General features: G+C 38.9%; 1 protein-coding gene across 1 annotated transcript in view; it reads left to right on the forward strand.

Annotated features, from left to right (window-relative positions):
* The first annotated feature begins 5,164 nt into the window (after nucleotides 1-5,164).
* The window catches only part of PIGN (phosphatidylinositol glycan anchor biosynthesis, class N), an 86,243-nt gene continuing 64,056 nt past the window's right edge, over nucleotides 5,165-27,351 (forward strand). Inside the window, exons 1-7 of the mRNA XM_009083883.1 lie at nucleotides 5,165-5,391; nucleotides 9,412-9,533; nucleotides 10,702-10,800; nucleotides 15,232-15,338; nucleotides 20,614-20,738; nucleotides 21,993-22,123; nucleotides 25,200-25,316. Coding sequence (XP_009082131.1) covers nucleotides 5,165-5,391; nucleotides 9,412-9,533; nucleotides 10,702-10,800; nucleotides 15,232-15,338; nucleotides 20,614-20,738; nucleotides 21,993-22,123; nucleotides 25,200-25,316 — 928 coding nt within the window. The remainder of the gene's footprint in view (nucleotides 5,392-9,411; nucleotides 9,534-10,701; nucleotides 10,801-15,231; nucleotides 15,339-20,613; nucleotides 20,739-21,992; nucleotides 22,124-25,199; nucleotides 25,317-27,351) is intronic.

Here is a 27,351-nt window from a genome sequence, read left to right on the forward strand (position 1 = left end):
AGTTCAGAGAAAATTACACAGGCTGATATTAGGGTGACTGATTTGCAGTATGTTCAAGTGTTAGGATGCTTCATGTTTTATTGGCACCTTGCAGGCCATAGTCAAATTTCTCCCTGAAAAGTTATGGCGAAAGAGACTTTTCTAGGCAGGCAGAGTAATTTTGATTATCAAGTGATGTTAAAAAGAAAATTAAATATTCTCTGAGCTCTCTGCCTCAGGTTTGGATGTGCTTTAGTGAACCACATTTAAAATTTAAAACAGATGTCATTTGTTATTATAATCCCTGAAATGCTCAGTGAAGATGTTGTACATAAAATAATTTTAAACAGATGGTTTGAATTACAAAAGCCACTTCAGTGCCAGAGCAAGTGGAAGTACTGTAGTTGCAGTTTCATTGTCTGGCAGAGCATGTTATGCTTCAGTAGAGAAAGAAAATGAAATTTTGGAAAAGAGGAAGAGGGACTTCATCATTTTCCCACTTCATAGTATGATTACACGATGAAGTCAAGATGAGGATTTGAGGTTTGTTGTGTTTAAATGGTGTATAAAGATACGAGAGAGTTACTCAGAGACTGGCTGGTAAGTCTCTTGTATAAATTAATTTGTGCAGTATATAGGTGTATGTGCTGTGGCAGAAGGAAGGACTTGATTGCATTTCTTGACTAGTATAACTCTTTAAAAATCTAAACTAGTAAAAGAATAGGATAGGGACTGCTAGCACCATCTTAGGTGTTGTATAGCTGCCATAGCATGCAAAATGCTGTTAGACCACACAACTTCCACTTTGCTCCCCTGCTTTAAAGAAGAAGGTCATTTTTTTTGTATGGGCAAATTGTACAGTCACCAGTTTGACAGTTTAAATTACAAAATACACAACCCTGTTTAGCTGAAAAATGTGCCAGCCAGAAACATTGCAGACATTCCTGTCTATTTCTCTTTTCTTTAAAAAGTTACTTACCAAGGACATTGATGCTTACTGAAAATGCATTTCCAATGGATTTTCTTAATCTCAATACACAGACTTGACAGTATTAGTGAAGCATGGTCCCTGTAAAAGAGATAACTAATGTATCTGGAGCTCCCTGTCTGGACACTTTATTGTCCTTAAGAAAATATTCCTGCCAGTGAGGTATTTTCCATGAAGTATTTTGTGTATGTTTTATTGCATATTTGGAGAAAGAAGAAAGTAAAAGGGAAATGTTCCATTTCTTGTGAAGAGCTATATTGTATTACAGTAGAAGTGTGGTTTTCTTTGCCTTATAAATAATGCTGAGAGATTATAACTTCAGAGGGAATGCAGCTTAGATGTAGATTACTTGGGGGAAATGAGTGCTGCATTTAATTACGTCAGCCTTCCTGTTAGGTGCTGAGGGACCTGATCCAGCCTGGGGCTATGGATGTAGCTTCTATGGTATGACTAAAAAAAAAGGTTAAAATGAAAAAAAAGTCTTGTCAGCAAGTTACAGATCAACTTGAAAGAAGGGAAAAGCTCATGTGAAGTAAACCAGCTGCTTCTTGTCTCTGATGGTTGGGCTTAGGTGGCTCATTGCAGCTGTCTTGCTCCCCTGCCACCATCACAGTCTGGGTGTTTTAGTCCTGGCACTGGCATGGCTGTTGGTGAGGAACTCAGATGTAATAGCAGGATTTTTTTATATTGTTTGGATCAGTGCAAATACAAAGAAAGAAAGGGTCTCCCCCTCCCATCTGCCACCAGCTGAGAGCTGAACTTTCTGAGAATTCAGGTTGAGAGGAGAGAAGCACCAAAAAAACCCTTCTCTAATCTGTGTATATCACTTTTTTTTCTGGAAAAGTAATTAATTTAAGTCAGGAGGTCCTTGCTGTTTTTCTTTCTTTAATCTCCCGGACTGGTTCTGCCTTGCTGTCTCTCAGATCGATCGCTCCCCTGCATCTTCTCTCTCTCTTCTCTGTTCATGTACAACATCCAATAAAGTGAGAAGCTCTGGCATCGGCTGAAGTCCCTAGTGTCGCCAGGGCAGTGCTAATTTTCTGCTTGCTCTGTTCCTGTGATCAAGTTGTATTAACAGGCAGTGAGTAGCTTAGTGGATCTTTAGTACTTTCCTGTTAAGGATCTGAAAAGGGCCTTTGTTCTTAAGAATCCACACCAGCTTTGTGTTGTTGACTCCATATTGTTTGAACAAAAAGTATTTTATTGGAACAGTTTAAGTTTTGAGGTACTGGAGGTTGGACAGTATCATTGTTGGCTCTGTATTTAGTTAGGAGATGTTTCTGTTTCTTCTCTTGACAGTCTGTGGCTTTTGCCTTTTCATAGAAGCTAGTGCTTAATCCACTTTTTATTCTGGTTATTTCTTCTTGTGAGGAAGAAATTGTCATTGAAATTGTTGCCTGTGTTATTTCCCATGAGTTGCAAGCTTTCTGCCTTGAACAGTCAAGCACCAGGCTCTACACAGAAATTTGCTCATCATGATCTCTGTAACAGATAGGGGAGGAGAAAGGTTTTTTCCATTGTGTGTTATCCCATAGAAGCTGGATTTAATGTCTCTATCTCATGTGCGATACAGAGAAATAATATATAGATAAGCATGTTACCTGCTAGAACAGATGCTTACGCAGTGGTAGCTGTACACTCTGTGCCTAGAAGGCATGAGAGAAAACATTACAGGTTTGAGGGATGTCTGAGCACCCTGTTTTCACTGGGTTAGCTGCTTCCCAGCCAGAAACACATGCCAGAAGGCTGCTGGGCAACAAGGAGTCTGATACAGTCTTCTCTAACCACAGAGTAGTGCTTGTTAGCAACACCTCTCTCAGTAGCTTAGTAGTTTGAAAGCAAGACTGATACTAGGAAAGGGTACCAGGTGCATTCTGGCATTCAGCTGAATGCAGGTAGGAGCTTTATACCTGTATAAGGTATTTGTAAACCTGAGGATAATACCTTTCACAATGTTATGTCACTGTGATGACACACAAAGTTGTGTTAAAGGAGCAATGTAAGCTAAGCTAGAGGCAGAAGGAGCAGCTGTGAGGGATGTGACACAAGCAGGTGCTCTGGGAGCTGCCTGTCTTGAAACCATGTGATGGTGCTGAGCAGTTGGATGTGTTGGGCCCAGATGAATAGTCTAGTGTAATCTAGTCAAACTGTGGTTGCAAAAGAAAGTATCTGTTGTTTTTAATTGATTCTGTAGATAAATAGTCTAAGCATTAAATTTGAATTGTGTTGATCACAGTCTTTGCTGCAAGCAAGGGCTGAGGCCTGGGGAGAGTTAAAGCAAAGAGGAATAGCTAGTGCAGAAAACAGATTAAGTTACTAATTCTTTAATTGGAAGAACATAGAACGTGTTAAGCTATAGAACTGTAGCACTGGGAATATGCAACAAGTATCTGATGGAAGTAACTGCTTTGTTTAATGGGGTGTTTAGTCTCATCAGTTTAAGGCATGGATAGTTCAGATTCTCTTATCAAGCAGAACTGCATCAAAAGAAAAAGCCCTATGGAGAATAAAACTGTTTGAATAAAATTAGGTCTGGTGTTGAGCTTAGTGGTATTTCTGTGATTGTGATTTCATATATTTAAATTGATGCAGGAACCCTGAATACTTAAGAACAAACAAACTGATATTTACAGATATTCCAAGTCTCTCTTGGAATATCACTTGTAGACTTAGAAGCATCTAAGTTCCTGATTAAAGAAAAGTTTTTGTTTGATCACTTAAATGTGAGTACTGTGCATCTCTTTGAAATGTTGTATTTGGTTATCTCAATTCTGTTATGTAGTTTTCTCTCCAAATCTCTAAAATGAAAAATTACTATGTTAATGTTTTGGATTAGGGTTGAAGTTGTTGCATCTCTGTTTAAGTAAGGAAAACGGGTAGATTTGGAAGTTATGGTTAAGTAGCATGTGGATCTGAATTTTCTTTAGATTAGTAAGTAATAATATATATTATCTTTCAAATCTTTTTTAGTGTGGTTTTTTTCCTCTGGTTTTCCTGACTCTTTAAACATTTTATTTTAAGAAAACTTCTTTCAGAGTTTTGATCAGAGTGGAGGTTATGTGGTAGTAAAGCCTTTTGTCCTTATTTGATAAGAGTAATAGTCTGTGTCCCTTCGGCTAGTGGAATTCTGTAAGTAACAAGATAAACTTACATGTTACTGTTTAGAAGCACTAAGTAGATTCTTAAACAAAGTGTTTCTTTTAGAGGTGTATATTTCCATAACTAATCTGAACCTTCTAGGGTTTTAGGAACATCTGTATCTAAAATGGTGAATGGAGTTGTTGTTTTGTTAGGGCTGATAATTAGCTAATATTTAAATAACTAAGTTAGCAGCTTGGAGTGCACTAGCAGTACTTTGTCAGAACTAAGCCTCATTCAGGCTCAGATCCTGAGCCAATATACATATTTACCTTCGGTAGGCGTCACACAAACCCTGCAGTACACGTGGCAGACGTACTTTCCCGTGTACCTGTTATTAAGCATATTTATCCCTAAACTGACATCAGAGGATTACAGGACAGAAAAAAAACGTTCATAAAGGGAATGTAATTATCCTTGAAACATAATTCCTCAGTTGCTGTTCTTCTGTCATCTCTTTTAGAAAAAGAATAGCGTTCTGCACTCAGCACAGCATCTTTGTTCTTTAAAAAGAAGGTTTCTGTTTCTAAGCAGAATATAACGAGCCCAGATTTGATAGCAAACTTGGAAAAAAAGCAGCATTGGTTGAATGTTTGCTGTAGGATGGCTTTCCTAGCTGTCTGGCATGCGTTTGATTGAACAGACCTCAGTGCTTTCATGCAATCAGCCAGTAGAGGGTAGTATGTTCACGGAGACGATGAGTTGCCTGAGTCTACTGTCGCTGATGTAGGTCACAAAAAAATGCTATCAGACAAACTGACTTAATTCCATGGTCTTTTGAAGCCATCTAATAGACCACTAAACACCAGAGATGAGTTGCTGAGACATAATGGCTATCTGAAAGCCTGAATTAACCATGCAGTGACTTCTGACCAAAGCTTCTGGGGGAAAAAGCTTGTTGGAATCAGAAATTGATTATGGATCCTGGGTGATTACTGTGATTGTGGTACTCCCATTCTATAGCAAATGAAATCAATATTGATTCTGATAAGTCTCATCTGCCTAACTTTATTTTTCTCACTCCTTCTTAGAATTGGACTTTGCCAGCTGTCTGTTGCCATGGACATACCAGTCTTCATACTTGCTGGTCTCCTTGTGCATTTTGTGTTCTTGGTCTCCATTTTTGACATCTACTTCAGCTCTCCCCTTGTCCATGGAATGACTCCTCAGCAGACTCCACTGCCACCCCCAGCAAAACGCCTTGTGCTCTTTGTTGCTGATGGTCTGCGAGCAGATTCGCTGTATGAATTGAACAGCAATGGTACACCCAGGGCACCTTACCTGCGGTAAGTCCAGCAGAAAACTCCTCTGATCTGTAGCATTCAACTTCTGGAGGCAGTTCTGTGATGTTGAAAAGAAAACAAGAATAATGATGGAGCTGTGGTGGTTTGAGTACTGCCTTCCCTCTGCCTTTGAAGTAACAAACTTTGCAATTGCACTCTGCAGAAATGCATGAGTTTGTGTTGATGTCCCTTGTCAGGAAAGCTGCTAAAACAGGAGCGGAGTGAATTGAGTCATTATTGTCCCCTGAACACTAACAGCAGGTAGCCAGTAACCAAGAGGAGCGTCAACTTTCTTCATTCACATCAGCATGGTATCAATCCTGAGCGTGTTCAGATTAGGAGTAACTTGCTCGTCTTCTAACTCTAAGCTACTGATGACGCTTTTTAAGGAGTGATTAAAAAAAAGTCCTAAATGGATCTAACAGCAGACTGCCACTTCCTCTGTGTTCTACCCTTCTTGAATGCATGACTCTGCTGCCTTACTTGTGCTTTCTGGTGTGTGTCTGATTACTTAATGAAATGACTTGTTTTAAGGTTGTGAAAAATTAATCCTGACAAAAAAAGTGCTAAAAGTCATATCCTTGTGTGCTTTGAACTAATTTTCATTAGTTTTTCCTGTTTCCTTATATCAAAGTAATTATTTAGTCATAAGGCAATTAATTTCTTAGACTAAAAAAATAAATATGGCATTAAATAAGACTGCCTTCTTGTAATGGCACTGGTCTGGCTTGAATATCAGAGCAAACCCAAATAATCAGTCATCTGAAGCTGTTAGGGCTTTTGCAGTCAACTAAGGAAATCTGAGGAGTCCTTGCTGCACTGCTTGCCAGCTTATATGGGCCTACTAGTAGCTGCTTCTGCTGCTTTTAGTGTTTTTATAAGGTGCTGTCTGCCACTGGCAGATGTCTGCCACAGCAGTGTGAGTTTTCCATGTTGTCTTGTAGCAGTGGACTTCACACTTACTCCAGTGCAATTTCTTTTCTTAGCAGTAAAACTGTTGGTCTTTTGCACCATCAATCAACACCATCAAGGTGTGAACGCTGTAATGGCCCCATCACTAGGAGCAGTGGTGGATAGTGACCAGGAAAGAGTCAGAATGGGTATTTTTGCCATTAAGTGGTTTGAGTTTTTTAAGTTTTAGCATCATTATAGTGCCTATCTAGAAAAAAGTTAAACCATGTATCAAATTGTCAAGTGTTGGGAAGTTGGCACTTTTCCTGTCTCTGTTTTACCTGGTTTGTGGAGTTAGAGACTTCCTTTCAAAATCTGTAGAAGTAAAACATTGTCACCTGCACCGAAAACACATGGGTGAGTGGAGGGCAAGAACTGCCTTCTGACAAGCAAAGGTGATGATAGGTCACTGAGTAGAAGAAAATGCCAGTAGAGGTTTGAAGTGCCATTTGTATTCTCTTGTCTCTCATTCTGCATAGAAGTACCTGTATGTGTGAGTGTGTGTGTATGAGAGGTGATGAAAAGAGAAAACATGAAACATGTTATGCCTTCTGAATTGTGGGGAGCCAGGTAGCCCAGAGCATGTCTTCAGATCTGTTACATGTGCTACCACAACTTTGAAGCAAATAGCTCAGTGTTTTGTCACCAAACCTTTGAGCTACACAACTTTTGTTAAATTAACCTTATAAACAGGTCAGCCAGATCACATCTTGGTTTCTGGAAGTATTTCCTTTTTTATTCTGTCAAGTTACTGCTGTCTGAGCATTCCATTTTCAGTAACAGTAACCCAAAGTATATGCAGTTTAATATAAAATTTACTTTTTTTTGAATTCATTGCTAAGTGCCAAATTTCCAGTCCCTTATCCACTTTATAGTAGCAGCCAACATACCAGCCAGACTACTAGTCTTATCCAGGTGGAGCACTTTGGGAACTGCTGTGTTGTTAATGAGGAAAGATTACCTTTAAATGGGCTAGGACCGTTCTTGCAGCTATGTGCTATAAATAGAGGCAAAGTTTTAGTAGGTAGTAAAATTAGAAATAAATATTCATTAGGCTTGGAGCAGATTGCTGGATGATACATGCTAAATACCTAGTCTTTTACAAATATTCTTGGAAAATCTGTTTTGCAGCAGTGTTGTGATAGCTGTGAGGGATGGTAGGTAGTCTGAATTGCTGCAGTGGTAATTTCAGGCAAGGTGTTTTCTTCCTTGCCTGTCATGTTTAAGCCATATCGCTGTATCATATTCGTGTTCATCATCGTTATTATGGGTAGCTAATGTTTGTACTGTCAAGGAAATTAATTTGGATGCTCTGAGTAAAAGGCTTTGAAATAATTCAAAATAGCTAAATGAATTCTGAATAGGTAAATGGCAATATCTGGCTATAGTTTTTTTCTGCCTGGATGAGTTATTGTTGACTTCAGATCCCAATGTCATCCTGTTGTTGACAACAGCCCCACAAAAGCAAAGGTAAAGGATGAGTTTCCAGTGCAATAGAAATCAAATTCTAATTAAAACAATTTCCTACCTGTTGTGACAGTGAGGTATGAGGAGAGCCACAAGTGTTTTATTTTTGTCTTAAATCTTCCATGAATGTGAGTGCAATACATTTTGATCAGTCATTAGTGAGAATAAGTTAGAAACCACTTTAACTAATACTTAAACCGTTTTTTCTAATCCATTCTTTTTTCAGTCCAACTTGCCTTAAAACGTAGCTGAGATGAGAGCTAGGAATAACATGTCAGAGTGCTACATTTCTATATGCTCTCATATTTCTCACTGTAATATTTGGGCTATTCCAAGTAGTTCTGTGTACTTTCAAGTAGGCCTGAGAATGTGAGGTCTAAGATGAGTTTAAAAAAACCCCAACAAGCAAACTGTGAATACTGCGGCCTTAGAGTAGAGTCTGAAGTTTTAGGTTTTAGTTTGCTGCGTACTTTGTTAGTGAGAAATATATTTACAGTTGAGTGTATAGATCTTGTAATTAACAGTTGTATAAAATCTCTGTGAAAAACAAGGTTACAGAGCATGAACTTGGAATCTACTTGGACTAAAACATGTGTGACAAAAATACAGCAAATTTTTTGTCTTATATCATGAGCAATAAAAATACAATTTCCTGGTAATTTGACTGTTGAAGAGTGCTTTTAATTTGTTCAGAAGATTGTGCTGTTTTTTCCTAAAACTTAGTATAAGGTATGTCCTGGTGTGGTTTGTTTTCTTCCTATCCTTGCTCTGACAGTGAGCAAGGGAATCTTTCTCTTCTTCCAGAAGATGGAGACAAGAAAACAGCATATGGTAATGCTCACCACTTGCTTTCCAACAGGCTCCAGCTGTTCATATCTTCAGCCGACAGGAATAGTTTATGAGGCTGTTTCTTACTCTTGGGCTTTGTCTTCTGTTTTCTTTGCTTTTTATCTGTTGTAACTATTGTATGTGCATAAACCCTAGACAATTGATGTGTTTCTGTGTATGTGATGAGAAGCTATTCTCCTTTAGTGTAATTGCAAAAGGTACAAGGTTTTCTTAAATTTTCTTATTGTTGCTGAAATTATTTGCAGCTTAGATTTCTCTTGATTCTGGCTTCCAATGTTCAGCACAGATAAAGGCAGACATGGTCACAAGAGCTAATTGTAATTGAGCCTATTTAATGAGTAAGGTAAGATTGAACTAGACACTTTCAAGCTAAATCGAAAGAACAAAGAAATGTAACACCAGGCAGAAACAATCCGTTAGGGGGAAGAAAACATAAGCTAAAGTAGAAGGCAGCAGAAAAAATAGTATGCTAATTCTAAGTGTATTAGAACATCAGCTAAACTCATCTGTTTTCAGTGCTGATGGCCGCAATAGTAATGTTCTCTGCGGGGTGTTATAATATAGAACTACTTGCAGGTTAATGTTCTGCTTGTTTTACTGCACAGCAGGTGGTAGTGAAAATCAGCTTTAGTCGGGGTTTGTTCTTTGGGGTTTTTTGCATTTCCTGCCTCACATCTACCTGTCACTCTTTTTATCTGCAATTCCTTGTACTTTCAAGAGGTCCTGAGCATTAACTGCCTTGTGTCCTGTTTTCAGAGGTATTTTGGAGAATAATGGGAGCTGGGGAATCTCTCACACCCGCGTCCCAACGGAGTCCAGACCAGGGCACGTTGCACTTATAGCTGGATTTTACGAAGATGTCAGTGCAGTTGCTAAAGGTATGCTGGGCCTAAGGCTTTGAACACTGCCCTCCCAAACCACGTGTTTCAGTGATGTGCTGGGCTTCCAGATGATTACTGAAAAATACCTGCATAGTGCTTTGTATACCAAGTGTATATGCAAAATAGTAATTTTGGATGGATTTTCTACTCTTAATATGGATAGCTGTGAAAATAATTTCTGTAAGTTAATATTTTGTAACGTGGTAAAATTTAGCACCCTAGGCCTGAAAGCAGGAGTGTCTTCAGGCCTTATCCCTTTGTGTAAGAGAGCTTTTAATTATCATTTGGGATGTAATAGGAAATGTAAGTAGATGTTGCAAACAAGAAATGAACTGCAGTGTCTTGCACCATTGCTAGCCTGAGTTGGAGAATCAGTAGCAAAATAAAGCAAAAGGCCCAGGCTTTTGTTTTGTCCAGAGCTATCTGTTACTGCATGCGTGGGGCCTTAATAATGTGGAACAACCCTTCACATTACTGACTTGGTCATTTGTGTGGTGCTCTGCCTTCCTCCAGGCTTCCAGGCCCAAAGATCCAAAATGTGTTTTGGTTTTGGACAGTGGAGGTAAAACGAATTACTTGGCCTTGTCCATGTTCCTATTCAAAGGATTCTTCCTTCTGAGAACCGCTACAAATGCCAGATTGGCAGGAATTGTCGTTAAGAGCATCTCTGTATTTCTGTCAGCTACTTTTTTGTGGCAACAGAAAATCTTGAAGGTTTTATTATGATGAGGTGGAACATGACTGCTGGACATATGATGTATGAGTGTGTAATTTGTTGCCTGAAGTGCCAAAAGCTGAGTTCAGACAACAGGGGATTTAGAACTCAGAAGAATTTTAGCTGTTTAGAAGGTAAACCAGCCGTGTGTTTTGCCTGTTTAAATCCCTGTGGAATGAGATTGACTTAGGTTTCCATCTCACTTCTTAATGAGGACTAATTATAATAGAGGTTGAAATGGAAGTAAGACCAAGATTCACAAATTGGAGTTCATGGTGAAATAATGTAACGGTAACCTAAAAAAAAAAAAGCCAAAAAAACCCCCAAACACAAAACCCAAAAAAACCCAAAAAAATCCAAAACCAAAACATGTTGCATGGACTATCAATCTTGGTAGTCAATGAAATCTTCTGGCAACTCCATTTAAATCCAGGTGTGTTTGTTTAACAGGATGGAAGGAGAATCCAGTGGAATTTGACTCTGTTTTCAATGAAAGTAAATATACCTGGAGCTGGGGAAGCCCAGATATTTTGCCAATGTTTGCAAAAGGTAAGGCTTAAATTTTGTGAATCTTTAGCACACAGTTAACAGGTAGTAAAACAGACACACTTAGAATTTTTGATTTAGAAAAAGAGGTGAATAAAGTATTTGCAGTTTGTGTATTTGTGTATACCTGATTTCTAGTTCGTTAATTCAAGATGGGGTGGAGGAAAAGAAGTGAGCTTTTAATGGGGGTATCCCTATTTAATACTCATCCATTCAAATAAGCCTTACCTAATTCTATCAGCATACTAAAGGAATCACACTCTTAGTTAAAATAACCTAGTGTTTTTGATTTGGGTGAGGTTTAAATACCTTGTTTACAAGCCTGCAGCTGGATTTTTCTTCTGCCTGGGAGTGTTCCTGAAGGTGAGGTCTTTTGCCCATGGTGTGCAGTGTGTTCAAGTCTTGTCAGCCCAGTGCAACTGATCATGCAGAGATTGCTGAGCAACGCTTCAAATGTTTAAAGGGTCTCCAAGTTTAATATGGGTTTTTTCTTGAAGAATGAGTGCGTATACACCTTTTCCCATAATCTCAGAATAAGCAGACTGAAGTACAAAGGAGACAAGCTAATGGCATATGCTGCTGTTCTGTTCTAAGCATTGGTATTCACAAATGAGAAAAATGAGATAGGCAGGATAGGAGTGGAATCTAATATTGGTTTAGAAAAAATGTGTGTCGTATTTCTCATGATGATTCTTGAACTTTTTGTGAACTCTTGTCTCTTCCCCCTGTAGTTCTGATATTCCCCCCACACCCCTCTTTCCTGTTCTTTGCTTGATCCTCATAAATTTATGATAAACTGTAAAAACATTTCCTACTAATTTCCCATGACCTCAGATTACATCTTTGTAATTTGGGAATAGTGTGATGGTGGCTGGGGAGATGGGAAGGGTAGTACATTGCCCTTGCACAGATTATTTACATTTTGGAGATCTATTCTTGGGAAAACATTTGAAGAATTCAAGAATTTCCCAGAGCCCTGTCCTTATACTAGTTTTGTTTGAGTAAGAAGATAAGCAGAGGACTTGGAAGCAACTTTGATGTTATCTGAAGATATGTACGAGGATAATACTCTCAATATGGCTTATTCTGAGTGGCATCAACAATGGAGCTTCCTTTTGCAGGGGGAAGGGAAATCCCCCAAAGTTGGCAAGAGTTTAGTGCAGCAATATATCTGAGAAGTAGAATCTGTGGGGGAAAAATGAATTACAGTTTCTCATGATAGAAAAATTAATTTCTTTTAGTTAGAAAGTGATATTTCCCCTTCTTTCAAAGTTTTATCATACAGAAGGGAATGGAATCAAGTGTTTGTTCTTTAACTTCACTTTTACAGAAAAGGCAAAAAGGAGATAAGGGAGCATAGCTTAGTTTCTCTCTTTTTCATGTTGCAAATTAGTGAGGTCACAGGACTTTTTCTTGTGTGTATCTTAGCATGCCAAAAAGTTCAGATTTTTATTAACTGCTTCCTGACTTCTCTTGGATGATGCATAAAGACTATGTAACATCTGCTGCTTTTTGGGAAGGATAGAAAAATCTTTGGTTTCCCATCATTGTGTATGTTCTCTAGGTACTTCTGGAATAAAATAAATGCTTCAAGGAAGTGGTTGAGAATTCTATAGAGAAGGTAAATAAAATGCTCACAAACCTCTTTCAATATCAAATAGATATGCATGAAATCTAAATTTATCTGAATCTTAATGACTGTGATTACTGTTTTAGTCTGAGAAAATGTCTGAAGTACCTTTGAATCTTGAGCAAGATTAAAAGGTGTTCATTCCTAATAGTTAAACTCACTTAAATAGTTGAACTCACAAATTGTGTGCTAATTTTAACCTTATTTTCTATGATCATAACCTTGAAATTATCTGAAAATAATGTACTTTGAAAATGCCTTTTTTGTTTCCAGAACGCTCCTTAAAACTTGGAGCTTCTCTTCTAGACTTGCTAGAATTTGAGTTTTGACTTGAAAAGTCCAGCCCTGTACTGTTTTGTCATGGGTCTAGGTTGGAGTATAATCCAGAGTATTAAATGTCATGCTGTAAAAGGAACTGAAGTTGTTGCTTCTCTTAAGGGAAGTAGATACTAGTCTGTGACACCCAGATTGCCATTTGTTCTGTGAGTTCTCTTTCTCTTTCTTGGAAGCCTTCAGAAAGGCTGGGTCATGGTTTAACTGGAGTATGAAGAAGGGTATCATCTAAAACCATGGGGACAATCTGGACAAACTGTTGTCGGGGTTATTCTGGACAGACAAGCCTCTCAATCTCCTGTTTTAGCTCCTTATTGGTAACCAAGGCAGAATTTCTCACATCCCTTACGTGGCTGTGTTTAATGACAGCTCTCTGGTGCCCACACTCTGTCTGGCTCAGTGTCTGTCTTGTGCATTTAGCGTTTTTTTTCCTCTTTTTTGTACCTGCAGTGTTTGCTTGCAAAGTCTCCTGCTGGTCGGGACTCTGACCCATGAAAGGCCTGTCAGACACAGGACCTACCCCACTAACAGACTGAGAGTAAATCTTGTTGTAAGAGGGTGCTAATTTGATCGCTGATCCTAATACTTGAATATTGATGCTGAGATGGTGTGCCAGACAAGTCAGCAAAAGAAGTACTTGGTGTATGGTTTGGGGAGTTTCTGGTACTTGCAGTTATTTCCCATAGTGTAATGGCATCACTAAACCCAGTAGAGGTTTGTGCTTGCTTCTAATGAATGCTTTCCTCCCTGGCTTCCTTCTGCTTCTCTTATCCCATCTGTGCTTCCTTATCCCCAGACTTAAAGAAAGTGTTGCCACCTCTCAAACAGCAACAACAAAATAATATTTTGTAGCATTTTGCATAGTGGGATTTTTCATTTTTAAAAAAAAAAAACCCAGTTATTCTATCAGCTATGCAGGCACTCCAGTACTTTCCTAGCATGACTTCATTTTGCCACTGTTTCTCCTGTCACTGCAGTGCAGGTGTGGGTGGGTTCAAATGCTTAAGTAGTAGATGTGTTGCTTTGCTCGGTCTGAAAAATGTGCACTCTCATTTGGCTTCTTTGGGGTGGCACTTCTCAAAGGAAGTCTTCTTGGGTTTGCTGTGACACTGTGGAAAAACTGTACAGCATTCTATCCTCTTAGACTACCAGTCATCCTGGCAGTGATGGACAGGACTTATTTCTTCTTTTGAACTCATTTATCCACCAATTGGAACTCCTGAATTCCCTTTTTAATGCCTGGCTGTATTTTCTTCCTTTCCTTTCAGACTGAGGACTGCAGTGTGTGTTCTGGGTTCTAAGTAGTAGTAACATCTCCTGGGGCACAGGGGAAAGCTGCACCAGAAAATGCGTGCTAGCTTTCATCTTCCTGGCCTGAAATACCTGCATCCCTTTGTGTGGGTTTGCACATAATCTTGGTTAAACAGCTCCCTTATACTGGGATGTTAGCTCATTCACAAGCCTGGAAGCTTACACAACTGCGTTATGTAATTGTGACATCCAGCAAATCAGTTATATTCTGTCTGGTCATCAACTGATTGAAGTACAGTGTCCCCTCTGGGAGTTTATATAGTCATGGTATAAATGGCATCCCCAAGCTGTAACAGCTCTGCCATTGACTGAATTATTTAATTAAACTTCACCTAGCTTCAGATCTTTCCAGGAGTTCTGAAGTTTACTTTCTTCTAGGTTTTCATCTTCTCACACACACACTTCTGTGCTTTCTTCTCTTGACAGTGAGTAGAGAATGAAATCACCTTGTCCACATGCTTTGTTTGCACATCGGTGGCCCTCATGTTGCACTTTGTGACTGAACATAATACAGTAGTTCTCCATTTTCTGTTTTGGATGCATCTTTTAAAGATGCAGACTTTGAATATTGTCTTACAAAAGTTGTCCCACTGGGCTTCCAATACCTAGAATTGTTATACAGTAACCCTCCTGATGCCTTCACTCTATGTGATATATGATGCTTGCCTGTGCAAAAGACCTTACTGATAGTGCATTGTCTGTATAATTCAGTTTAACAGCCAAGAGCTGAGTATATTCTTCTTAAACAACCTCCCACCAAAACACATGTTCAAATGAGGCTCTTAATATGTACCTTCCTCTGTTAGAAGTTTCTCAGTGAAATTCCTGGTTTCAAAATCAAATTCTCTTTAAGTTGCTTGAACTGGGATTTATTTTGCTCCTGTCTGCTTTTCCATACTTTATTTCCTCACCTGAACATACTGGATAACGTTATTCCTCATTCCTCTGAGATGCTAATAACTAATGAGGTGAAATGTTATCCAGACTTCCAAAACCCTAAATTACAGGAAAGCTTAAAATAAGGAGAAAAATTTTTTGACTTCTCTCAGGTCTGTCATTCGTGATAAGTTTCTACTCCTGTGTGTGACAGGGTTTTTTTACTATGAGAAAAGGAAAAAGCCTTTTATCTATCTCCTATGGTATTTGTATTGTTCCTGCAGGTGCTACAGGAGATCACGTTTATACCTTCTGTTACGCAGCAGAAAGCGAAGACTTTGGGGCACAAGATGCAGCCAAGCTTGACGTGTGGGTTTTTGATCATGTTAAGGTAAGCAGAGAATATATTTATGCTACCTGTTTATAGAAAGCATAGCTAGATGTTAACTTTATCATAGATCTAGAAAGTAAGAAATACTTGAAAGGCTTGTGACCTGGGGTCATAAGTAAAAATTGCTTGAATCAATTTTCATGCCTAGTGTAATGGATGCTTAGAGGAAATATTTCTCATTCGGTGCTAATTAAAAAACTAGCACTAATAAAAGTGCCCTTTTAAAAACATTCTTGGCTTTTCTTCTTAAATTTACCTGCAGTCTGAAACCCATTTTAGAGTGCTGCAGACCCTTTAAGATCTTGAATGTGATTAGGTAAGGATTTTATGGCCAGTATTACAGCATGGCAGAAATTGTTAGCTTTCATTATGAGGAAGAAATGGACAATAGTATTGACTTCACTTTTGTCTGGCTTGTACCCTGACTGTGATAGTACAGTGTGGCTTCTTCTGATGCCTGTAGCTGGCTCCTGATTATCTGCTGAGGTTCATGCTATGCTGTGACTGCCAGAGGAGTCACAGTTAGGTTAGGGGGCAAGAGAGGGGGAGGCAGAGGCAGCTTAGGCCCTGAAGCAGTGTAACTTGTTCACATGGTGCTCTGCTCAGCTGACTTGGGTGAGTGCTGGTTCATGGCTTGTTTTCTGTGACACTGTCACTGTAAGTATTAATAGTCCAAGGCAGATAATTTCTGATTATCTGTTAATTCCTGTATTTATGTTATTCCATGCTACCTCACTTGTTCTGGATTGCGAAATGCTGATAGTGGACATTGGTGTATAAACATCTGTATCAGTGAAACAGTTGAGTGAGTTACTTTCTGGATCTCATAACAGTGTTAATGCAGTTTAAAACTTATAACTTCTTCCATGAGATCTCTGGGCTGCATGCATTAATATTCGCTAACCAGCATAAATGAAATCATGCAAAAAATAAAACCCAGTAAATCAACAAACCAAATCAGCATCTATTTAAGAAGCCAAGGTGGAAAAGTGGCATAGGGTGAATAAGTTCATTATAGTTTACCAGTTTTCAAGGGAAGTGATTTTCTGAGTTTGTGGGTGAAATGATGTTTTTTTGCTAATTGCCATCCTCTACCTGAATGTGCAGTTGTGCCAGGGTGTGTTCTGTAATGCATATGAATAATACAAATCAAATTAGGCTGTCAATTACACTTGAGTAACTGTTGCCTTAAACTTGCACCCTGCTCTCATTTGGATCTGCACAGGTATATGAGGGTGGTACTGAATTTCTTTTGCTTCAGAACACCTAATGGCATTTCTCCTTTCAAACTATAATGATATGTTTAATGTATATGTCATTACTGATTATTTTTTTCCTTGGAACCAACACCACTATTTTCAAGACTTATTTTGCCCATTTTATTTTCATACTGTGAATGGATAGGACTTGATTGACTGGTGTAAACTGCACATTCCATTAATCATCTCTTCAATTACAAAGCAGTGATTGTTGTAGAAGTGTGAAATGCGAGGCTTACTGAAACTGAGGTCACCCTGCTGTTACAGCTCAAGCAACTCTCAGCTATCCTAGTGAGATTATATATAGGTAACCATGGCAGTATGCTCCAACCTAAATTCTGATTTGCCTACTTTTTTTTTAACTCCTTTGAGTTTTATCTCAAGTATTTAACAACGTATTGTTTAACTCTTATGTTGGCCAAGGTGGTCCCTGGATTTCTGCCTTTTTAGGAAGTGAAAGACACTACTGTGCAGTCTGCAGATCCCAAGCATTGTGAGGGCCACTTGTGCCTTTCTCTGTTCTGAAAAAAGATGAGGATAAAATGAAGAATGGCTAACTAATGTTAGAGCTTCTAGTGCTGACACTCTGGAATTGCTTGTTCTCTTAAAAATTGCTGAGAAAGTGTAACTTGGTCAGGAGGTGGGAAACTCTGGTTAGTTTTTATTTGTATGGATCAGAAACAGATTGCTTAAATCATGAGTGGAAGAAAAATGTGTGATACTTGATAGTTCCTGTCATGCCTGCTCATGATACAAGGTGATCCCTTTCTTGGGACAGAGACTTTAGCATAGACTAGACTGTGGGGTTTTTATCTGCAGCTGCATTAAAGCTCGGTAATTTTAACATGCAGTAATAGCTTGGGAGTGGTTTGGAGTTCCAGATGGGCATGTGGTTGATTGACTGTGAGGTTTTTTCCTGGGTTTTGGGTTGGCTTCTTTTGGTGGTTTGGGGTTTTTTGTTGGGTTGTTTTTTTTACAGAAGCCTTCAAAATACTTATGTGTAATCTAGTGTGATATGGCCTGATGATTCTCAGTTAAATAACATTTACCTAAATCATAGTTTGAGTCAGTGCTATGGAAAATTAAGGAACAAAATACCAGGAGTCTAGATTAATTAACAGAAAAAAAGTCTTCTTAGTGCATTTCTGATTCTTTTAAATAATTTTGTGAAAAACAATTATGTAAGATTGAACTCTTTTAGAGTCAAAAGATTAAAATTCCAGGAACTCAGACAGTCTTGGAGATGAGTCCCAGTAATGACCTAACCATAATTTGTTATGACCAAAGAGTAGGATATGCTCAGGATACTCAGTTGATGTCTTCTGACTTAAATGGGCACATAAGTATAGACGGCAAACATTTCTTCGCTTTTTTTTTTTTTAGTCTTTTCCCATTTTGAGCACAGTACTTTGTTCTTCCTTTGGCTCCTTTCTGTGAGAGGAAGGTCATCCAAGCCTTCAGACTGTCCCTTCTGTGTAGGGTGGCAGCTGAAGTCCAGAACTGAATTATATTAAACTTTGAAGCTCTGCTGACAGTGCCATGACCCGATATTGATTTGTGCCAGTGGATTTCAATACAGATAGCTCTGCTTTAATTAGCAGTACAGTGATTGAATGATTTATTTTAAGTATGTGTCGGTGTCTTGTGCATGATCATGCTCAACTGATCTAAACCTGCCTTTGTACATTTGTTTTACACCTGAAAACTGGCACAACTATTTAAACTCTCCTGTCAGCACAAATCACTGTGCGCAGCTTTAAGCAACCAGTTAAATTAAATTGTCCTGGATTTTATATGAAGGAACTTTGTGAAAGGAAAACACTTGTTTGGTCTCTTTTTCTCCCTGTACATGCATGCAGTCAGCATCAGTTTATTGGCTCTGTTAAAGGATCCTGCTTCCATGGAGTGTTCTTTTTAAGGGAACAAACTGTCCCCAGCAACTTAGATGTTTAACATCTATAAGTTCATATATTGTTCAGGCATCTGTAGATCATGTGTTTGGTAGACCTTCTAGGCACTTCCTTTTTCTTCTTTGGTTTCTCCCATCTGATGAAGGAGATGATTAGATAAAGATTTCACATACTTGTGACCAAACCTCAGCTGTGATATTTTAATTAGTATTACATTATATTTAAGTTCACGGTTTGCTGTAAATGTTTTAATGGGAAATGTATTGCCGATCTTATTAAATTACATATCGGTTGTAGCCAGTGCATTATTTTGTTGTTATTTGCCAGAAAATTATAGAAATGTTGACAGAACCATATAAAAAGGAGATTGGAAGAAAACTAGTGGCCATGGAGTCCAACTCACTGTGTGGAGGAGGTTCAGTTTTTTAAAAGTTCCGTGGGATAAACCTGCTATTTGCTCTAGGAAATCACATCTTAGGTTGCACTCCTCTTCCTTTTGTCATCCTGTTCTTAATTAGCCAGTTTGAGCAAGCTCTTCTGGATGCTGCTGCTGTGGGTTATGAGGTAGCTGGGACTGGGGGAGTGGGATGGTTTGGTATGTCATGGGGACTTGTCTGGTGGGACAAGAGAAGCTTAGGCCTTGCCTTCCTTCCTCTGAATGGTTTCTTTGACTTAATCATTCTGTGAAAGAAAAATATGTGCCTTCTTATATTGATCTACATTTTAGGATTTAATTTTGGGAGTTTCCTGTTTCGACATGTTTCCTTTAAGTTAATTAAAAACAAGAAAACAGAATTATACTGTATTCTGCAAATTATCAGTGTGCTGTGGAAGGCTTCTTCAGTCTGTGGTCAAATATGTGCAGGCAGACAGATGTCAGTGGGAAGTAGAAATCTCCCTAAAAATAATTATATTGCTATTGAATGTGATTGGATTTTGTTCCTGTATCTTTATTTAAAATATCTCTGAACTTTGGTCATGATTTTGTTTGAACAAGAGCTGAAGCTGAGAGCACGAAAATCTTAGTCCATGCGGCTTGTGTATATTCAGGGAGTTAAAAAGGTGGAATTGCATACTGCCATGGTTTCCTGACAGAGCTTACTATGATACTATCATTGCCAGTTTGGTTTTTCTCTGGGTGCACTGACTTTTGTTCGCAGAATGTGTGAGCTTTAGTTTTTAAGAGCTCCACTGCAGTCACAGGTGGATTGTCATGCCCTTTGGTGGCAGAAATGGTTCGCTGGCTCTGCCAGCATTTTCCCTGAACTCTTGCATGAAATTCAAAGACACTCTCATTTATGTTAGTATACTGAAGGGTCCTCTAGATGCTCTTGGAACTAAAACCCTACACAGCTTTGTTTCCTTGGGCAGTGCTATTACTAAGGAGCTGATGTTGGACTAGCTGTCTGCCTGCATTTTGCGTTGCTGTAATCTGGCTGGTCTAACACAGAATAGCCATGTCAAGATTCATTCAATCTGAGGGGAAAATACTCCCCTGGCATCTGCCTCAGGGATGCTTAAGTAGGACATGCACAAGGCAGATGTATGTTCTGTAGTTCATGTATTTGCAAAGTGTGTCATGTTTTGTTCTGTTTTAATTTAGTTTCTGGAAACAAGTTGTAGCTTGGTATCTCAGTCCTGCAGAACTTGCTTCCAAAGCAAGAGTATTTGAGACCTTTGCTTCCAGTTCAAACTCAGTAAATCAATAGAAATGTAAAGCTCTAAGTGGTGCTCAGGAATTGTTCATTGTCTTGTTTATACAGGAGGCAAAGAAGGGGTGATAAAGAGTTATCTGGTATTTCTGCCTATGCAAACTCAAAATCCCAAATCAAACCAACAAAAAACCAAGGAATAAACCTCCTAAAATAACAAAAGGACAGCTCAACTTGAGTGTTGCCTTAGACAAGCTGAAACTTTGGGCTGACTATATTGATAGTAGTTATCAGTATAGTCTAAGAAGTAAATTGGGAAGGAATTATTTTTTCTCTTTTTTAACTCTAATAACTAGTAGTATTTTGACATAAAACCAGCAGTATTTTACTTCTAATAGGCTGCCTAACTTTTTCCATTTTCCTCATTAATATATGAATGGCTTATTCCACACAGAACTTCTTTAATTCTTCCAGAAGCAATCAAACATTGTTCTCTGCTCTGAATGAAGAGAAAGTAGTTCTCTTTCTGCATTTGCTAGGCATCGACACAAATGGACATGCACATCGGCCAAACTCAAGGTAATGGAGATATTAAGCATATCTTTCTTATTAGTTTTAAATGCATACAGTAGCTTCTTTTAACAATGCTATGTATCAGGCCAGAAACAAGACTTGTAGTGTTGGGGGTTATATGTGTCACCATGATTGCCTATATTCTGAATTTTCTGGATTGTTTTGGGGTTTTTAGATCCTATCTGTAGAAGTGACAGATTTTTGCTGTATGCAGTATGTCTGGTTATACTCCTGTACTCATGTCTGATTTGTAGCAGATTGTCTTAGTTATAGCCAACACATAATCTAGAGGATATGTAGGAAATGGCAATTGAAAACATAAAGTGGATACAGTTTTCAGATTCCCCATTGCTGAAATGATGTGGTTGAGTTTATGGACAACAGTAAGCCTGGCAATAATGGCTGCAAATCGCAGCATTATATTTTGGCTTTCCTTATGACACTTGAACAAAGAGAAGAGTTTAAATTATCAGTTCTCATCACCAGTTCCTCTCAAAGTGTATTATTTGAGAACTTTCTTTTTGTTTCTTCACACTCTTTGAATGTAGAGGTTTATTTCTTTTTTTTTTTTTTTATTCTTGCATACTTCTCAAAATTCGTACTCTGATTTCCTACATCATTCCAAAGTTCACACTTTCTGTATATCTCCTGTTCATTTGTTATGATTTTTGAAGACAAAGTTTTAAAACTGACTTTAGCAGCAGCAACAAATAGAAAATTAGCCTGAAAATTAATCATGGTCACTTTTTCTAAAAAGTGACTATGCAAAGTTTTTATTGAGCCTCTAGTCTACAGAACTCTAGGATCTATCCTGATCTATGCATCATCTCAAAACAGTGCCTGCATGGTGAGGTCTGTCTTTGCTCTTAAGTGAGTGCCTTAAGGTTATTTTTGCAGCCTAAAATTTAAGGTGTTTGAGTTTTCCAGAATTTTTTAGTTTTGTTATTCTCCTTAACTTACCTGATAGCTCTGAGTGATAAAATTTTTGTCTTAAGTCAAGGACAGGTCAGAGTTGAAACATAAATTCATTTGAAACTGTGGTTTCAAGAACTTTCAAACTGTGCTGTGACAATATAATGTCTCACATAAGACTCAGAGCATGAGAGATTTTACATCTAGGAAGCCTTTTGTTAGCTTGAGGTTCTGTAGGGGATAAAGCTGTCTATAATCGAAGGACTTGGCATTATGACCATGGATAATTTGCTTTATACCAAGTGTGAGAGCCGCCTTGAATCTAACATTTTCTTCCTATTTTTTAAGGGAATACAGGGAGAATATTAAAAAAGTTGATGAGGGTGTGAAAGAAATTTCTTCAATGATTGACAGTTTCTATGGAAAGGATGGAAAAACTGCATTTATTTTAACTTCTGACCATGGAATGACAGATTGGGGTGAGTCTTTTTAAATGTTGAGTCCACTGAGTTTATGGGCATCTGGAGTTAGAGATTAGATTCTGTCCCATTAGAAGCTTTGGAGCCCTTGCTTTGATTTGATGTCCTAAGTGTTGCCTGTATAGGAAAATTCATGCAATTAGGAAATGGTTAATTAGCTACAGGGGCACTCATCAGCCCTGTGACAGCTGTGTTCCATATCTAGACAAAATAAAGACAATTAATAAGGTGAAGCTTAACTCCCTTGGTGGCTCCTAGTAGGGATGAAAAGACCTGAATGCCACCTCTGCAGAAAACTAGCCCAAGCAGGAGGAGATTGTGTTGCTTGACTGCCAACAGCAAAGCTTGTCTTCTTCCAGCCCATGTAAGAGTTTTAGCTTTGGTGCTCTGCAGCACCTGGAAAAGGTGGCAAATCTGTCCAGGAGCTGGTGACTAACTTTACAGGGAGGGAGTGTGTTGGGATGCAAAGAATCTTTTTGCTTATTTTGGCCTTTTAAGCACAGCAGAAAGGATGGGACTACTGTGTGATCTTTCTAGAGGACACTGGTGCTGGAGACCAGGTGGAGGAGCTGAGAGTACAGAGAGGAGAGTGAGGCAGGGATCAACCACGCTGATACCCACAGGGAGCACTAGTGAAGGACATGACCACAGTGGCCAAATGCCTTGAGGCAATTTTGGCATAGCTAGACCAAGGGCAGATGAGAAGAGTTTATGGTGGTAAACTCATTTATACATATTTTTTTAAATTTTTTTAAGAAGAATGCTCCTGTCCTTGTGTGCAGTCAGTGGAAGTGCCAAGTACCTCTTGTAATGCTGTGTGTGTTCATAACTACTAACTGATACTTTTGACCCAAGGCTGCATCAGGCATGTTCATGGCAAAATTCGGTATCTTACTCTGTGTGTCTCTAGAGGTTGTCTCACAGATCCTGAATAGAGGAGGAGAATCCCTTCGCTGTACCATGCTCCTGTTAACACAGCCTGGGATGCTTTTGGCCTTCTTAGCTGCCAGAATGTGCTGCAGGGGTGTTCTCATTATGTACTGGATCCTTTGAAGGGGGAATCAAAGGTGTTGGGAGTAACTCTTCAGGTTTTGAGAACTGCTGGTCTGTCACAGTGTGTCAACTCTTTCTGTCTTGAAGAAAAAAGCTTGATCTTCTGCCAAAAGTGTTAATAACTTCAAGGTTGACTTTAGTGAGTCCAAGAGCAAACCCAGAGATACTGCTCAGGCCCACGGTGAGTGGTCTGAAGGCTAGCTCAGTAACTTTTATTTGAGCTTGTAGTATCACAACTGCTGCAGCCTTTCAGTGGTTATTTGGTGTTCACCAGTTTTAAAACAAATTAGACATTAAAAGGGCAGGGGGGACTTATTAGGGAAAAGTTCTGAATTAGACATGATCAAAGAAACTGTGGTTGCTGTCAAAGACCAATGAAGTCACTTGCTTTCCCAGTCTGACTCCATGATTTTGCTTTAAGCTGATGTCAAATGGAACTGCTGACCACCAACATAGGTGGCTGTATACCCCCCTCACCTCAGCCACTTGTTCCTGCTGCTGTCCTGGTACAAGTACTTCTGTGTGGTACAGTGGACCAGAGGACAGAGAACTAGACATCAGTACTTTCCCCTGAAAAGGTGTGTTTGGAGAGTGTTGAGAGGTAGAACAGGGAACTGACCCAACTGAAAGTAATTGTTGTTCTTCCCCTCTTATAATTCAGATCAGGCTGAAACATGATTCTTGTAACAGGGAGAGGGTGGATGCAGCTGCCTGTCTCAGCTGTGTCTGTTTGAAGTATTCATGGAGGCAGAGTCTCAGTAAAATGCTGAATGAGATGGTGGCTCAGCTACAATGTAAGCTCACTACAGTTTCACTTTCTTGGAATAGAAAGAAAAAACTGATGCCTGGAAGATGGAGGAAGCGTTATCTCCATCAGCTCTTTCCCCAGGTTCTCCAAAGAAAGAGCAGGTGTTGCTGCTTTTGAGCCCAGAGAGTGCCCTCCAAGGGATTTCTGAACATCAGAAATCAGATTCCCAGACCTGTGAATTCTTAAGCTTAGGGCTGTTTAAAGAAAGCAAAGTTGGGTCTTCAGCTTTGCCATAGTGATTGTTTTAAGGACAGAATTGGGCATGAAGTTGGGAACAGCCTTGAGGCTGTACAACAGTGTCCTTTCTTTGTCCTTCATGTTTATTAAAATATGTATTTATACACACAGAGAAGAGTGTGTGTCTGTGCCAGTATAAAGAAAATGTATAATCTTGTAGACTGTGCAGTGACCAACATAGGGTTTAACAATGTAATTTCCTTTGAGGATGAGCTATCTCACTGCTGTGGTACCTCACCCTCTGCGTTCAATGTCCAACGTGTTTTTCAAGCTTGTGTGGCTTCTGCTTTAGTCAGCTGCTGCTGAGTTGTCATAGTTTTCAAGCTTCCTCCTTTTGGCAGCTGACATGTTAATCTGAAAGGAATCAGTTTCTCAGGAGGGAAGTCATGTTTTAGCAGTCTTTAAGGAATATGCTAAGGAGTAGCCTTTAAGGAGTAAGCTTCAAAATCTTAAGAATGAACTTGTATCTCTGGGTAAAGGATGACAGTTGCACTGCATATTACTTCCTGATTTTGAAATGGAAGTCTAATTCTTGTTTGGGAACCAGACACTAGTTCTATATTATTTTTTGCACACGTAATTTTACTCAAATTAACCATTCCTGGTTGCGGTGAGATGCTCAGGATAGGCACATGCGTGTGTTTCAGTAAAGCTAACTTCTCTGCACTTTGAGGCTTTCAAATACAATGGTTTCAGTTTCTGTATGATAACAGTTTGGGGGTTTTAATATACAAAGTTCTGTGTTTATAAGCTTAACTTAACTGGTACTGATTTCCCAGCTTGAAACTTGAATTTAGCCTTTATTGTCAGTGGCATAAAAATAAGCTACAAAGCTGGAACAGGTGGTCTATAACAGGATTTTAGTATGCCTGCTGTAACAAGAACTTAGTACATGTGGACATACATGTAGGTTTTGTTTGTTTTTACAAGGTGTCTCAAAGTGTTTGTTTGTTTGTTTCCTTGTTTGGTGTATCTTAGGATCCCACGGAGCTGGTCATCCCTCAGAAACTTTAACTCCACTGATTGTTTGGGGTGCTGGGGTAAATTATCCACAGAAAGTTTCATCCCAGTTCTTTGAAGACAATTTTTTGAAAGGTAGGTAAAATATAAAACCTAAGTGCAATGTTCTGGTGGAAAGGGAGGTGTTCAGCCATTATGCCTATTGCTCTTCACTGGCTTCTGTTCCATTACAGTAAGAATGACTTGCTTTGTGTGGTGTGGAAAGAAAAGGTGACAGGGCATGTCTAAGGAGGACACTGCAAAATTGGGCAGATAATATCAGAGTCGTTTTTCTTTCCTAATCATAGAATTGAAGGCTTTCTCTCTTTGTGCACAAGAGGCTTTTCATGCTTCTAAAACTTGGCTCCAGAGGAGACTTCTTAGTTCTCTTAATTCTTAGGAAGACTCCCAGAGGTTAAAAGCTATTTGTACAGAAACATGATAAGTTGACAGGTTCAAAGACTCTTTTCTAGCTTCAGAGTACAACCCTGGGGACTTTCCAGGGTCCATCTTGTCTCACTTGCATCCTTGTAGCTGTTGTGGAAACATAAATTGGTTTTTCCTCAATGAAAACCTGTGACTCTCTACTGTTATTTTTGTCCTTTGTAATTTATTTAAGAGTAAGCTTTTTGTAAAAGAATTAATTTTTAGTATTTCAAATATATAATGTAATATGACAATATCAATGGATTTAGAGAACCATGTACCATTCAATTGTGTAAGCTCTTCCTCTTTCATGTGCCCCATTCTTGTGACCTCCTCTGTTTCTTAAGATGTCTTGAGTCTCGGGTTGTTACTTGCGATCAATGAGGTAATGACTTTTTATTTTATTGGATTGTTTGTCAAGCTGCATTAGAGAAAACAGGCACAATTACTTCAGCCCTGAGATTTCAACTCTGCCTTGCTCATGAGAAGGTATTTGGTGACAGATTAAACAAATGGGACTTTTCAGATATAGACTGCTGTATGCTATATAGCTATATGCTAACATTTCACTGTACAATTAGCTGTTGCTCTAAAACTATGACGTCTCTGATAAAACTGAAAATGAGTTGCAGGGAAAAAAATAGAAAACAGAATAAAACCAACTGATCTTGGTGTCTGTGATGTCTGATCTGCTAGACTTTTAAGGACACTTGATGTTTATGCGTTGATCTGTAAAAGTTGATTTTTACATCTACCAGTTTCCTTGATTCGCAGCAGCTTTAGTACAAACCTCTGCATTTGACTTCAACTTATGATGAAAATGCTGTGAGAGCATTTCAAATAAGGTGAATATTGAGCTAACTTCAGGTGCACAGGAGGGAAAACCTTCTGGCTCTCGTCTGTTAGGAAATGTGCATTTTCTTAAAGGAGGGAATTCGTCTGCACCCTGCTGTGCCTGCTTCATATTTTCCTTCTGATGGTTAAAACCCAACAACAAGACAAAAAGCCAAGCACCCAAAGCAAATGTCAGAAACTCCTCCCTTCATTTTGGACTTGCTCTGCAGCTTTCCACTTTCCAGCTGTTGAGCATGTTGTTGGTCTGTTTAGGCACTATCTTTACAGATTCTTAATTACCAGGGGTGTTCTCTGTTGGAGATTTGAGTCTCTCTGAGTGTCTTGGGAGTTTGAATCTCTGAGTAATAAGTACCTTCCTAAAAAGTGAATGTTCTCTCTGTAGCAGTACATTATAGCTTCTAGTAGGTTATGTAGCTTAGAAATAAAGCCAAAATAGTTCAAATGAAGCGTGGCACTTTCACAGGTCAGTGCAGTTCAGCTACTCCATTTCAATCCCAGATATTTTCACAAAGCTACCATATGAAAGAAAAGATGCTTAAAAGAGATCTCTTGAAATGTTCTTTGAATCTGCCTTTCCTGCTCCATAGAAATGCAGCTGAGACTGTGTGCAGGGCAAGAGAGTGTTTTCAAGAGTGCTGTGTCACTGATGTGTGCGGGTGTCAGGCTTACATTTGTAGCTGCATGCACCAGTGTTCAAGTTCTTGCATCTATTGACAAGCCTTCCTAATTTCTCTGAGTTAGGAGTTCATGGATATATTGGCAGAATATTTCTAAAGCTGACAAACTTCTTATGCTCTGTTCAGTGCAAGCAGGCTGTAAGCAGCTCAGTGAATTGTCTCTCTTCCATTAT

Source organism: Acanthisitta chloris, unplaced genomic scaffold (assembly GCF_000695815.1).
Source record: "Acanthisitta chloris isolate BGI_N310 unplaced genomic scaffold, ASM69581v1 scaffold5971, whole genome shotgun sequence".
Taxonomy (NCBI): Eukaryota; Metazoa; Chordata; class Aves; order Passeriformes; family Acanthisittidae; genus Acanthisitta; species Acanthisitta chloris.